The sequence below is a fragment of the Achroia grisella genome, unplaced genomic scaffold (genome assembly GCF_030625045.1).
Source record: "Achroia grisella isolate CSIRO2021 unplaced genomic scaffold, CSIRO_AGI_Agris_v1 utg487, whole genome shotgun sequence".
Taxonomy (NCBI): Eukaryota; Metazoa; Arthropoda; class Insecta; order Lepidoptera; family Pyralidae; genus Achroia; species Achroia grisella.
The window spans coordinates 3,347,493-3,363,173 of record NW_026712891.1 but is presented as its reverse complement, the minus strand read 5'-3'; the positions used below and the strand labels follow the sequence as shown (position 1 = coordinate 3,363,173).

Sequence of the window (15,681 nt, the reverse complement as noted above, 5' to 3'; positions counted from 1 at the left end):
ACCTACATTTAATTTGTTATTTCATTGTAGCAATCTAAAATTCTATTACCAAATAAGAAATAAGACCCGAAGATAATATTTAACCTTTATCCACATTCATTTTTATTTATTAACAACTAATTAATGATGTATGTTATGCATAGAAACTTATTAATATATTATCGCTAATACTATTCCAATAAAATAACCAATGTTACCTAATTTAAGGGAAATAGAATTAATATTTTATTTCTATTGCTTATTTTAAGGTCTATTTTTTAAGTAAGTATAGCCGAAAAACTAATATTAACTTGGCAACATTATTGGAAAAAAACAAATCATTCTGCCTGTCGGACCCACAGATTCAATTCCACAATTTTACCCGTGCATATAGATTATATAGTATTTTATAATCAAATGAACTGAAGAAATCTTTCCTTGTTCTTTCAAGTTTTATTTATCAATTTTGCATTGAAGACAATTTTCTCAAATTAATTTATAATGACATTGCTGAAATTTTCTTTTGCGTGTTAGTGCAGTACCAATAACATTGACATTAAAATTTCCCATTGGAGATGAGTGTACTTGCTGAGATAAACTTTCAGCTGATTAATGTTTACATATTTTTAATAATTTTGTGAATTGAGAATTATTGAATTTGTATGATATGTATTCCTTCGAGGGTGACTTCAGGCGAAAACCACAGCAAAACTTAGCAGGCGCAAGTGCACAGCGTAAAACTGACAGAAATGCATTAATTCTACAGTCACAACAACAAAGACAGAAACGAGAGGTTATTCTTAATATTTTTTATAAATACATTTCTCAACACAGTACAGAATGTTCCTTCATATAATAAGTTCAATTCTATAAACATACTGAACATATGTGTTATTTACACTTAATTGTTAATTTAGGTCCTGTTTTTTTACTTTCATATAAGAATAGCAAACAAACTGAGTTCCAAATCTAAATTATAGAATTAGACACTAAAATTATAATTGTGTAATCATATAGTTTCTCTTCATTTTTCAAGAATACAAAACAAAAACAGATTTAATTAATATGCAGCTTATCTTGGTTGGATGATAATATTTTAAAATTTTTTAAAGATCCAAGTCATGGATAGTTGTCAATATACATTCTGATTGATTTGTGTTTGTTTTAATGATTATAGTCAAATCAAAAATTTAATGTGCTAAATATGCAATTAGCTTTTTGTACCGGCTACCTAATATTTATTTTCACAGGAACATAGAAAACGTCTGATTAGCACAATTAAAATTCAGGCATATGTGAGGAGTTTTCTAATACGAAAACAGTGTAAGCAAAATCAAAGAGAAGAATTTGATAGCACGTTTTTGAAAGCAAATCCTGATGATCAAACACTTATTGCATCCCTTATTGCTAAAGTGTTATTTTTCTATGATGATAAACAGGACAGTCAGAGATTGGTAAGAGGTTTTCATTAATTTTAATAAATTTTTAATGATAATGATAAAGTTATAACTTTCATTTACATAACTTATTTGCATAAAAGATAGAAGAAACAATAAACATGGATAAATAGTTTTATTGTGTTGTCAATACAATATAAAGATTTTGGAGTGGGTCACTCATTTGGACTGGTCTTAATAATCTGTGGAAGACCACAAGATAAGAAATTTTTAAATTACAACATTGACCAGGAAGCATATAAAATTTTGTTTCTAACTAATTGTTATGTCTGTTGACCACTGCTACTAACATTGAATGTACAATAGTGCGATAGAAATGTTGGTACATTTTATATTGGCTGTATTTAGCAAACTTTTCTTATAGTCTTGGTATTGAATAGAACTGGTGACTCTTTGTATTATTCAATATTTCAATACTAAGTATGTATTTGTTACTAAATTAACCCCCCTCCTCCCCATAGATTCTTCCACTACATTAATCTTTTGTTTCATAATTTGAGCATCATATTGGACACCTAGTACAGTACTGAAAATACTCAATTAGACTTTAATTCCTTCACATTAGAGTACATTTCCAAATATTGTTTTTTTTCAGTTTATTCAGTCCATAATTATCATACTGATTGTATTTCTTTTTTGTCTCAAGGACTTAGAACTTAAAATGAGATATCTGGAAAATAGAAAATATAAGTTACAGACTATTATTTCTATTATTGTATGTTATCTTCTTACTTTTAATTAAGTATTACTGTATGTACTTTGCAGATTTCTATATCACAATTATTATTAAAGCAATGGAAAAAGATATTGCAAAGTGATAGCTCGTGTATACAAGTTAGAAGGCTACTTGCCTTGCATTTACGTCTGTTGAACACCAATGTAGAGGTAATAAGTCATTTTTTGTACTGAATAATTATATTATTATTATATACTTTTTATTTTATGGTGTTACAAGTGCAATATATATTTCTAATTATCACTTGGATCTAGGTATGATTTCTAAGACTTGTTAGAAACTTAATTGGATTGAGTTTAATTATCAGCTGCAAACAATTATGTGACTACCCTCAATTACATAGTTTAAACTATGATATTTATTAAATTGTATTCTAATTATCACTTGATGGCTTCGATGATTGAGGGTTTTAGCACATCACCTTCTTATTCAAAGGCTGCGGATTCAATTCCTCACACAGTACAAACATTTGTATTCATGAGTATGATTGTTTGAATTAGTCTGGGTGTTTCCAATGTATATAAGTTTGTATTTGTTTTAAAAAAAAATATTGAAAAAATATATTTATTTACGAAAAAAAGATTGGGACTAGATGATGGTGAGTAAATTGTTCTAAGAAAAAAATACTATCTTTCTAAATCACTTTTTCACACACAGGTAGCTCTTGCGGTGCCTCTTAGGATGTTTGAAGTGTTTACTTCAGTGAGCTATGCAGAATCTTCAATGAACTGTGATGAATCACTAAGTTTTGTCGGAAATACATTTTTATATCTTATCAGAAGAGGTAACTTGATAGTATTTTTTGTTTATATAACATTTAACAAAATTAGACATGTAAAAAAGTTACTAATTAATATTATCTTGATTAGAACATACAAATTAAAAATGGAAACAGTTGTTAATTTTAGAGTATCGGATACGTTAAATATTTAAAATAATATAATACTACTACTTACTGCGCCCAGAGAAGAAACAATATTTTAAAGAGTGCAATTCAAAATGTGGTGTCACCCCTGTGGGGAATCTCTTACTTGTCCTAATGTCACTATCACCTCAATTAAATTACAGTATATTTTTTAAAATGAAATCTTTATATTATTTAATATTAATTTTCAGGCTACTTTAGGGATTTGCATCAGCTAATTTGCCAGAAAACACCACCACTTTACGGACCATCTCCAAATCCACCTACTCCCTTAAGTGGAGCTCTATTAGATCTGATACAAAGGCCTCTCAACTTGACCATGCGTATTAATATGCCCGAATACAGGTGAGTTATTATTGTAATTAGTAACTACTACACAATGTTTATATTTTGGTTTATAATTTTTTTATTTTGGTTTGGTGTATAATGGTTATAATTTGTATAGGGGCTATACCTAAACGAGCTTGTGGCACACTTGATAGTAAGTTATTTCTGCCTCCCATTAGATGTGAATGTGATACATAATGTTGCATTGTTACAGTAGAATATAAAATAAAGATTTTATTAATAAAACTAATTAATAAATACTTCGTTTTATAGTAAACTAGCAGACTCGGCCACACGTTGCTGTACCTAAGGTTCTTGAATAGAATAATATTGCGACTATAATATAAGATATAGGCTATCCTATCTTTCATGTTAGATCAAATTGCAGACAATGTGCAACTCAAATTTGCAGTCGGTTCAGTAGTTTAGGAGGCCATCGCGAACAAACAACGTGACACGTGATTTTTATATATAATGATTGGTGAAGAGACTAATTAAAAAATTTAACAGTGATTCTTCCAAAGCTGTTTTGATGGAGTATCTAAAGTTTATTAAACAATTTTTACGCCTTTTGTGTAGATTCTGTTTTTTTAAGTAGGTAAATTATGTAGTTTTATAATTATACTATCATAATGAATAATAATTATTCATGTTTTGTTTTCAGTGACGTTGTAATGTCAGAGTTTGCTTCAGCATTCTTATGTAATCCTTACCCGGAGCCTGTAGAAATGTATATAATACCATCACTGGCAAATGATCTGAACAAGAAATTTCCATTTCTATCGCTCATACAATGTCTAAGGGACGACAGCAAGTTCCAAAATCGGACAGTTGTGAATGATTCGTGGCTGTTGCATTCTGTGCTGTCGTTGGAGCCTCCTGACTTAGGTATGTATTGCTGTTGTACATACATAATGTTATTATGTCGAACATCATGAGCGCTTATAGGAAGAGTGCCCTATTTTTTACTTTGAAATATACATTGGTAGTAAGTAGTAAAACTATTTCTATGAGTCAGTTAGGGGTCATTTCCTATTTGCCTGCTTATTAAAATAAAGACCACGAAAATATTTCATGAAGACGTGAGGGTGCTCTAAAAAGGGTTTGCAGCTTGTCCGTTATAACTCGCTGTTCTGTATTATTCGATTCGATTCGAGACTAAATGAGGAAAATGGGTCTTAAAACTTTAGCCGTGTTGGATATCCTAAATTGAATCAACAGTCAATCATTTACATATAAAATTTTGTTTGTTCCAGTAAATGATATACGTAAATTAAACAACACAAGACTGCCAAGTAATTCTATTATATTAGATTATCTTAAAGTAATAGCCAAGTTAACAGTAAATGTGTGTAATAAACAAATAACTTACGAGTATGAAGACTCATTGTACAGTCAGGATGCTGCAACAGAGAAAGACGATGACAGCGATAGTGATACGGAACCAAATCCAACCTCAGTGAGAGAACAAGTGTTGCTCGCCCGCTGTATAGAGCTGTTAAATGAACCAGACCGATGTGTGATGGTCACATGTGCCCAGATAACGGACAGTGATCTGAGTGACGAATTCCTAGACAGCATGTCACAGATTTGTCACAATCTGTTGTTAAGTCACAGGATGGCGTTACATAAATACAGGTATGGGACTATATTCTTCGTTCTATGTATAAATGTTAAATTAGGTAAAGTTTATTTTGTTTGAAAGTTTTAAAAGCAATGGCTGTCAATTGAGTGTTGCACTGATTTAAAATCAGTTTACATATTAGAGATTAGTGCGTTCAACCAAACATACAGATGAACTCTTCAGCTTTATAACAGTAGTAAAGATGTGATTCTTCGCATATACATATGTAGGATTTGGGATGGAGAAAGAGAGACGTTTATCACAATCGCGTCCTCGGTGGTCTAGCGGTTTAAGGCGGTGTTCTGTAAGGCGGTGTGCCTTACAGAACAAACATATATTATGTATGTATTTAAAAAAAAATGTATTTATATAATTATTTTAGTTGTGTAGTACTCATAATACAAGTTCAGATTAGCTTGGGACTGGATGTGTTGTCTTGTGTTAATACTATTAATCGTGTCGGTGAGGTCACGGGCTGAGATTACTAAAAAAAAATGTTTTATTATACTGTACACGCTGCTAACGTCGATTAGTTCACGGAACGAAAGTAGTAATATCAAATCAAATCAAAAATAATTTATACATGTGTCCTACATTTTAGCCGCTTATGAACGTCAAATATTTTGTACTAGCCGTGTCCGCGATTTAGATATTTTTATATTAAAATATAAATTTCGATAGAAAAATATAGCCTATGTGTTATTTAATGCATAAGCTATATTACTGTAAAATTTTATCAAAATGCGTTCAGTAGTTTTTACGTGAAAGAGTAACAAACATCCATACGTATAAGCTTTCGCGTTTATGATATTATTAAGATTAATATTTATTTCCCTACCGTAATTAAAAAATGTTTCAGGGTACTGTACACGCTGGCGTTCAAGCCGACGTTCCTGCGCGAGCTATGGCGCTGGCTGAGCGGGCTGAGCCACGAGTCGTGGTACGGGGGCCCGGCCACCCCGCTGCTGGCGGCGCTGGCGCACGGACTGGCGGCGCTGGGCCCGCAGCCCCCCGCCGCGCCCTCCCCGCCGCCCGCCGCCCCCGCCGCCCCCTCCGCCGCCACCTCCGCCGCGCCCCCCGGGCCCCCCTCCGCCGGCGTGCACCGCCTACTCGCGCCGCTCGCTGTCTTCTGTGCGCTCTTCTCGCTGCTCATCGGGACGTTGCACGATACCGAGTTCTGCAGGGACCCCGACGACGACAAAATGTGTATGTATAGACGTTGTTGTGTGTGTATGTATACGTTGTTGTGTAACTGTTAAGCATACTAGTTGTTGGTTTTGCAAATTTGTTTATTGTGTGGTCGACAGATTGATGATTTTAGGTATGTATGATGTTAAGTGAAAGTAATGTTGGGTCGTGAATTTTATTGAATACATTGTACATGTATTTTTTTTATATTTTTTTAATACAATTTATTTAAAGATTAATACGAACAGAATCGTCACCGCCAGCTTTACAAAATTTGGTACAGCTGTTTTGTAGAAAAAAATCAATCTTTCTCTAGTGTTGGTTGTTTCCTTTCTAAGATTTCTAAAATACAGTCTATTAATGCGAATTCGATCTAGTGACGACGCCGTCGACGTCATCGGGCGGCGTAGAGAGCGCAGAGGACGCGGGCACGAGCGGGAGCGGGAGTGGAGGCGGAGGCGGAGGCGGAGGCGGGCGCGTGCACGCGTTCTCGTTCTCGGAGCTGGGCACGCTGTGCCGCACGCTGCGCCATGTGTGCCTGGGGCTGGTGGAGCTCGCTTGCCCCGACTCCCGGCTCGCCTCCCGACCGCCTCCCGCCCCCCATACTCCAGCCTGGTCACATCTCTTCAAGGTTCCTACTTCCTTTTATCTAACCGCTATTACCAGTTGACTGTCGACGTAAATGGATGGTCCTAGCTGTTATAAGTACATATCTAAGTGAACATTATAAAAATATTATAAAACACAACTCATGAAACATACAAAGCCAGCGCGCGCAAACGTGTTTGATTTTGCGCGCAAATTACTATTTTTTTTGTAATCACTCTATCGCGCACGATATCGTGTTTCGAGTCAATTCACTTTCTTTTATTGTTTTTTATTCCACAAATTTTATTTCTATATACACGTTTAAGATTTATAAATAATCAATAACTGTCTAACTATGTCTTTGCTATATATATCGGATGATCTTCATATTGCTATATGAGTATAAATCAATTATTATAAGGCACTAAAGCGCTCACGCTCGTAGAACGAGGAAATACGCGGGCTGGCGGCGCGCTCGGTCCGTCTCGTTGTCTACATACATTACATACACAATCTTTGAGAGAACGTACGTCTGAAGAAGGAGTTTTGTCACGTAGGTGTGCACGCACCTGCTGCGGGCGCTGTACGCACGCGACGCGCGGCTTCAGTTCTGCGGCGCGGAGGTGTGGGGCGCGGGGGGCGCGGGGGGCGCTGGGGGCGCGGGGGGCGCGGAGGGCGCGGCGGCGGTGCTGGCGGCGGCGGCGCCGCTGTCGCGCCCCTCCATACGTCACCTGCGCCGCGCGCCCCCGCCGGCCTCCACAGCACTCGCACTCTCGCAAGGTATTTCTTCTTAATTAACCTGTAGTATATTATATTAGGTATTATACGATGTTTACGATACTATTATATTATATAATTTTATAGCATCATTGTTGTCGTTTTAATATATGAAAATACTTATTTTAATGCACAAATTTTGGATCGATGCTATAGACTTTCGAAGTATTCATCTCTTTCTAAGGACTTTTTAGATTGCTTACGTGTACAGGTACAGGTAATTAAAAACTAAAACCTGCATAACCTGTCTTTCGAACTTAGAGTTATATTTTTCATGTTTAGGAAGGTGTTTATTATTTAGCACTAAACAGTAAATATGTTCTTTTTGATTGAACATTTAATTTTATGACTTAAGGATTACGGCATGTAGATTGGGAAATATATGTATATAAACGCATTACATTACTATTTTCAGAGGAGGGTCCACCTTTAACTATTAAGGAATTAAGGACTGTTACAATTTTACGTGAGATACCATTTGTGGTGCCATTTTCTACGAGGGTCTTAATATTTCAAGGACTCTTAATTAGGTAACTATTTATATGTTATACACAGGTTTGAAACTTAGAATTGGTATACAAAACTATGAAAGACATTAATTTCATTAATTCTGAACAAAAATTATATTAATTAGGGGTCTGTTACTGCGCTAACTCTAAATATATATGTATAGCTTTACTTTAATTTTCATTTCAGTAAGATGGTTTGTATTCACATTAAATTAATAAACTGTTTTATTTTGTATTTTATTGTTAAGTTTTATTGTATTTTATCTTTCTTTCTTCATTTCACTTGACATGAAGTCCATTTGTTTTAGTTTTGGCTTACTTTGTCACACTTGGAAAGGGAACACTAATGTGACTAACTGCGCCATGAACGGGAGAAAGGGGTCAAAAATGATGAAATTCGTGCATTTTTGTATCGTAAAAATCATTATTTTCAGAGAAAAGCACGATCATTGGTACGAATTGAACAATTTCAATGAAGGGCCTTCCATTAATATCAGCGTACGTCGCACACATTTGTATGAGGATGCCTTCGATAAGCTCAGCCCCAGTAATGGTAATTATAACTTCATTTAATTGAAATATCAGTGAATTCCTTTGTTGATAGAAATATTCTTAGTTTGTCTAAGTATTATTCTTGTTCTTGTCTTGGAAGTCTTTTAGTTGTAGTTGTAGAAAATGTCTCATTTATATATAGATGATATTCCAAATATTATTGTATTATATTAATATTCTTATTATTGAAATGGGTTATCGTTAAAAACTCTTTGTACAGTATAGTTCGGTAGTTTAAATATGACCAATAGATTGTCTGTTTCGCTACTTCATCTACACAATATTCTTTTTTATATTTACTATAATGATAGCATTCATATTTCTTGTTAGGGTGTGTAATGATCAACATAACTAATACATATAATTATTATAGAACCTGATATGAAGCTAAGACTTCGTGTGCAGTTGATAAATCAAGTTGGCGCAGAAGAGGCAGGTGTTGATGGCGGTGGTCTCTTCAGGGAATTTCTCTCAGAACTTCTCAAGTAAGAAGGATTTTTGCTTAACAAAAATCTGCATATTTTGTTAATCTAAAGAGGAAACGCCACTAGTCATTTATAAACGAAATATCTCCTTTGGAAAGTCTACAATCTATCCTGAGGAGATAAAAATCACCACTTGTAAGAAAATCCTACAATTCTTAAGACATATACTTTTATTTAAAATTGGTCTCTTTCTTCAGGTCTGCATTTGACCCAAACAGGGGTCTGTTTCGACTAACAAACGATAACATGCTGTATCCAAACCCTGGCGTGCATTTACTGTATGACGACTTCACGATGCATTATTATTTCGTTGGAAGAATGCTGGGAAAGGTATATTTCATTTAATAATTTTGTTTTTGCGAGCATAAGTGGAGTGACAATATGTTTATTAAATTATATATATATATATATATATATATATATATATATATATATATATATATATATATATATATATATATATATTCTATTATCAAATTACATGTACATTTTCAATAGCGTTACATGTCACGCTATTGAAAATGTGTAATGGAATGATATTTATTTATAAAAAGGTGTTGTTACAATTTGTTTAAAAAATATTATTTGATCTGGCGGTTTAGTACACCGGTTTATTTTCACGGGTTCGATTCCTCGCACGGTGCAAGCATTTGTATTAATAAGTATGATTGTTTCTATCAGTCCTAGTGTATTCTATGTATATTATGTATTTAGAAATAAAATCTATATATCTATCTGTTGTGTGGGTATGCATAACACAGGCTCTGCTTAGCTTGAGAGTAGATGGCGCTGTGTGAATTATCTTGAGATACTATTATTATTATAAATTGCTCTTTATATGGACAGGCGCTGTATGAAAATTTACTAGTGGAATTGCCCCTGGCGGAGTTTTTCCTTAGCAAGCTGTGCTCCCGTCGAGAGCCTGACGTTCACGCGCTGGCATCACTGGACCCCGCACTATACCGAGGTTTGCTTCAGCTCAAGTCGCACCAACGCCGCGAAGTGGCTGAACTGGGACTCGACTTCACTGTCGTCAGCAACGAGCTCGGCGAGCAGCGGGTGAGGGTTTCTTTTGTAAAATAGTTTTGTTGCTTTCATGCCTAACTTGTTAAATGTGATAAGGCTTTAAACGGGAACATTGAGACAATATACAGCGAGCTTTTTTAATAGAAAGATATAAGTTTATTTAATACACATAAAAATAACAAAAATCATTTTTAAATTACATATTGGATTACTTTTGTACCAAATAGGTCTCCGCTCAGCATATGTTGTGATGGGGTGCCACGACGCTGGTATTCTGTGAATACCTTCATATAAATATGTGTAATAATAATAAATACATACATACTTTACTACATTTTTATTACTATTTATTCCTATAAAACAATAAAATATTACATTGTTGTTCAATTTATTTGTTACTTAATTATACTTTATGTTGGACAAATATCCTTTCTGTGTTTGCATGTTTCGCTTTTGCTTTGCATAATCTCAGGTGTTTTTTTGTTAAAATAAACTTTCTGTAAATTGAATAAATTTTAAGAAACTGTAATTCGTTCTTTTCACTTTAGAATTGAAGTAAAGATAAATCATTCTCGAAACAACACCTTTAATCATATTTGCAGATAGAGGAATTGAAACCGGGTGGAGCCAATATTCCTGTCACAGCTGAAAATAGAATAGAATATATTCACTTAATCGCTGATTATAAATTAAACAGGTATTTTTATTGATACATTATATTTTTTACTACATTAATCTTTAAGTTGAACTATGGGCTGTGTTCTCCTCTGTGTTTTGGAATATGGTTTTCAAAATCTGAAAGGCTGTACCAAGACTCTGTATACACCTATAAACCTAAGCTTCATATAATTTAAGAATTTCTAACCACATGGCAAGGAACCTTTATATTGGAAAATACCAAAATATTCTAAATAATTAATTGTATGTATAATATATAAATTAAAGTAAACATCATTAGAGTGTCGGGTTTAGAATAATGCATATTACAGGCAAATCCGGGCGCAATGTGTAGCGTTCAAGCGTGGACTGACTTCCGTGGTGAACGGGGAGTGGCTGCGCATGTTCTCGTGCGGGGAGCTGCAGCTGTTGATCTCCGGCGCAGAGGTGCCCATAGACCTGGACGATCTGCGTTCACACACGCTCTATACAGGTCACTCTCTAAATCTCTACCTTAATTATTTTTAGGTCAAGAAAAAGAACTAGAAGAAACTCGCGCGAGTTAGCGCACTGCTCGCATGTTCTATTATTCGCATATGTAGTGATCCACTATTGATACCTTTCCGTTTACAAAATGCTATAAATGTGGCCTTAAAGGTCTAGCGGTTTAGATGGTCGCGGTTTCGATTCCTCGCTCCGTACAAACATTTGTATTTTTAATTATGATTGTTTGTACTAGTTGGGGTGTGTCCTATATATATTATGTATGTATTTAATAAAAAATGTATATGTCAGTTGTCTGATATTCAAGGTCTGCTTATATTGAGACTAGATAGTACTCACGCTGTGAGTATTGTCTTGGGTTATTATTATTAGGATAAAAAGGTTTATATTCTTGTATATGTGTAGATATATTTTTGTCTCTTCTATTTATCTTCACCCTAGGGCCCTTCGAGGGCAGGCAGAGAACCCAATGTTTATTAAATGTATCAAGAATATATGGATTATGTACGTGTTATAAAGAATATGAAAGCAATTCACATATCCCAATTTGTTTTCATTAGGTGGATTCTCGGCGGCTCATCCCACCGTCCGGTGTTTCTGGAACGTGATGGAGAACTTCACCGATGATCAAAGGCGACAGTTGTTAAAGTTCGTGACCAGTTGCTCCAGGCCGCCTCTATTAGGTTTCAAGGTTTGTGTTTTTATTATAATATTTCTGTCTATATTGTGTACCAGCAAAGTAAGAATCTTAATAATAACAGCAATAGTTTTTAATGGAATGATGGACTCGCTTGTGGTAACGTTTTATGTTGGGGGAGCACTAGAAGGATGATAGAATGAGCAGGTCAGGTCAGTTAGCCCATCGTGACAAATTCACCAGAAATGTATCATGATAGTTTCCAGGAAAACCGCTTGGTCGTCATCCTGGCATGGTATATTTCTAGCAATGAGACGAAACTGCATTAGTTAAAAAATAACGTTATAAATTTAACTTTAAAGCAGATTTCTCTATTAGATTTTTACATTTATTTAAGTCAAAGAAAATTGTAAATACATTTAGGCTAACAAACCGCTATATATAATAAAGTAACAAACATATAGTCAGACCGCGGGCAAGTTCTAACAGTGTCCTGAAGGTAATCCGTAAAATAGTCCCACACAGTTGTTCAAAATGTGACGGTTCCCATTCTAGTTATTAAGTTACTAACAATATGGACTATGTTGTCTGATAATAAATTAATTTTATTATTATTATTATTATAAAATCCAATGTAACATTGAATCAAATTACAACTTGTGAACAGGATCTGCAACCACCGTTCTGCATTCAGTCTGCGGGCGCATCAGACCGACTACCATCATCTTCCACTTGTATGAACCTTCTCAAGTTGCCAGAGATACAATCTGATGATTTACTCTCCGAAAAGCTGCTCTATGCCATACAGGCAGGAGCCGGTTTTGAACTTAGCTAAGAGTAAGTTGATACCATTCCTGATTTTATTTACGGGGTGTACCAAGCTGAAAGTCAGAGTACTCATGATCCTAAACTTTTACTTAAAACCAAAGTAGAAATCTATTCAAATATATAAAATTGAAGTGTTGTTTGTAATTTCCAATTAACAGCTTCTTATTAATTAATTGCATGTGGTATAATAAGATTTATTTGTTTTGTTTTTGTAATTCGGTCTGTCTGTTTTATTCTCGATAATTTCTGAAACTTCTGGAACGATTTTGACGGGACTTTCACTCGCAGATAAAAGGAAATGTTATTAGGGACTACTTTTATTTTAATAAAAATAAGTTAAGTTCTACTTGGACGAAGTAGCGGGTATATAAATTGGTATTCAAATAAATTTTGAAGTTTTCATAATAAATTAATCACGTGACCGCGCAGTGTATCTGAAGGTCTTAAAAATGTTTTTTTTTCCACTAACACTGAATTTCAGCTTGATATACATTTTACATAAGTTTGAGGAAATATTGCAAACTATTTTTATCATTATAACAATAGAAATATTTCTTTTACAGATTGACATATACGTAACCCGAAAATGTACTGAGTAGAACTTGTGGAAATTAATTATTCAATATTATATCGCATTTCTTTTTGTGACTATTACTTAATGTAAGTTGTGATATGTAAACGTTAATAAGTAGCACATCGTTGTAACAAAACACACTTAATTGTAAAATATTCGTCCCTAAGTCTGTGACTGGTATGATATATTTATTTCTTCTACTTAAATGTATAGCCACATTGTTATTTATCTACAGGGTTAGTCCTAAAAGGTATATTAAGGCGAAAACCAGGTACTAATACTCACGATACTTATTTTTTAAGTGGTAGAACATGCTGTATTACTACACATCGTTGTGCAGCTCCGAAGAGAATCGAGAGTCGGGAATTACTACAACTATTGTGTTACACATGTGTCGAGGTTCTAGATGCCAATTCTCCTTCCTCCTTCTTCCAATCCTTTTCCTAATTCCTTTTCATACCCTATTCTAAAATTCTTATTCTATACTCTGTTTACATAAAGTATTTAGAAATGTGGAAAATTATTTTCACTTTTCGACATTTCTTGTTGGAAAAAGTTCAGCTTTACGAATAACAATAATAGCGAACCGTCCCGGCTTCGCACGGATGCATTTAAAATCTTTAAATTTCTTAGCTTGTTCTATATAATATAACGCGCCTGTTTTTATAGATATAAAAGTTCATGAATCAGTCTATCTATCTAATCTATCTAAAAACTGGATTAAAATCAGTTGCGTAATTTAAAAGACATAAACGAACAGACAGCGGCGGCGACTTTGTTTTATACTATGTAAAGATACTACTGGCTTTCATTTGGTATACCATATACCCTCTATCACTAACCCTGTATACTTTACGGGATGTGGTTACAGTTCTAGTGTTAGTAGTGTTATAATATGTATATAAATTTAGAGAAATATTACGATTTATGTATAACATATTATGTAGATAGGTATGTGGGATGTATAAATATAACTTTATATTTTTTCGTTTGACGAACTTTGTGAACTTGTTCAAGAGGTCCTCCGTACTATGAAACTGGCGTTTCCATCTGTTCTTTTTTTCAGTTATTATTTTATTCTTATTATATAAAACTGAAACTGATTCCGCACATTATAATAGTAGTGACTTGCATCTTTACCCGCGTAAATTTAATATAATGTATCTTATGAATACTTTGTTAGATAAAATATTACCGACTTTAAACATTGTCTAAAGTCGTCAAGTCGTCAAGGAGCTTGCTTTGCAAGTTGTCTTTGTTTGAAGTGTATGGCAGTGAAATTAAAGGGTAAGGATAAGACCTTAGTTGTCCGGATACAACATATAAGGGCTACCACAATCGTCATACGATGACTTCATGTTAAGGTACTGTTTATGTACTACTCTTTACAAAATTTAAGTTTTTAATTTTTAACATATAATTATATGTACATATATTAGCGACGATTTCCACTTACCATTAGGTAACCTATCAGCTTATTTACCATTCCTGTCATATTTATAAATAAAAAATCAAGTAACTTTTTATTCTGATTAACGCCTCGGTGGTCTAGCGGTTTAGCACACCGTTGTACTTTTGATGGTCACCGGTTCGATTCCCCGCACAGTAAAAACATTTGTATTCATGAGTATGATTGTTTGTCTATGTATATTGAGTGTAGATTTACATAAAAATATGTATTTATATCAGTTGTCTAGTACCCATAACAGAAGCTCTGGTCTAGATAGCGCTGTGTGAGTTACCTTGAGATATTATTATTTATGCGGATGAAGCTCGGCGTCACAGTTTTACTATTATAATGGTGTTATATGTTCTTATCTTACATATACAATTCTTCATTCAATTTTAACATATTAGATGAAAAATCGTATCGATTTTTAGTAAAGAGGAGGTTTAAATGATGAATTATGTCTCAAAATCGTTTCCCGAAGTATGGCGCGGGCTATCGTGCTGTAGAACAGCGATTTTATATTTTAGTACTTAATAAAGTTGTCGATCCTGTGTTTATAATGTTTCATTTAATTTCCTGTTCCCAATTCTGCCGAATCTGGTTCTGAATAGTGCGTGCTCTACTTAATATCATATCAGAGGTACAACTCGTATATTTTCTATTTTAATCATATAATATATATCAATTGGTTCTCAATTACGATACCATAACTTCGACATTAAATTGTCAATTAAATGTTTCTTTCGAAAACGTCATCCGACGTTGAAATCAGACACTTATATGCGCAAGCGCAATTGCGCATTTTGCTTCATATTTATTATGAAAATACGCAATCTATTATTGGGCCACGACAATAAG

General features: G+C 34.1%; 1 protein-coding gene across 1 annotated transcript; it reads left to right on the top strand.

Annotated features, from left to right (window-relative positions):
- Positions 1–342: 342 nt before the first annotated feature.
- On the top strand, positions 343–15,374 carry LOC131845950 (ubiquitin-protein ligase E3C). The gene is made up of 20 exons (XM_059195119.1): positions 343–772; positions 1,230–1,433; positions 2,202–2,321; positions 2,830–2,956; positions 3,289–3,442; positions 4,089–4,312; positions 4,681–5,062; positions 5,908–6,254; positions 6,614–6,867; positions 7,382–7,604; positions 8,017–8,131; positions 8,545–8,663; positions 9,036–9,147; positions 9,345–9,477; positions 9,994–10,206; positions 10,776–10,870; positions 11,163–11,323; positions 11,895–12,025; positions 12,639–12,808; positions 13,363–15,374. The coding sequence occupies exons 1-19, from the start codon at positions 647–649 to the stop codon at positions 12,804–12,806; spliced, it is 3,408 nt and encodes a 1,135-aa protein (XP_059051102.1). The 5' UTR covers positions 343–646; the 3' UTR covers positions 12,807–12,808; positions 13,363–15,374.
- Positions 15,375–15,681: the final 307 nt, after the last annotated feature.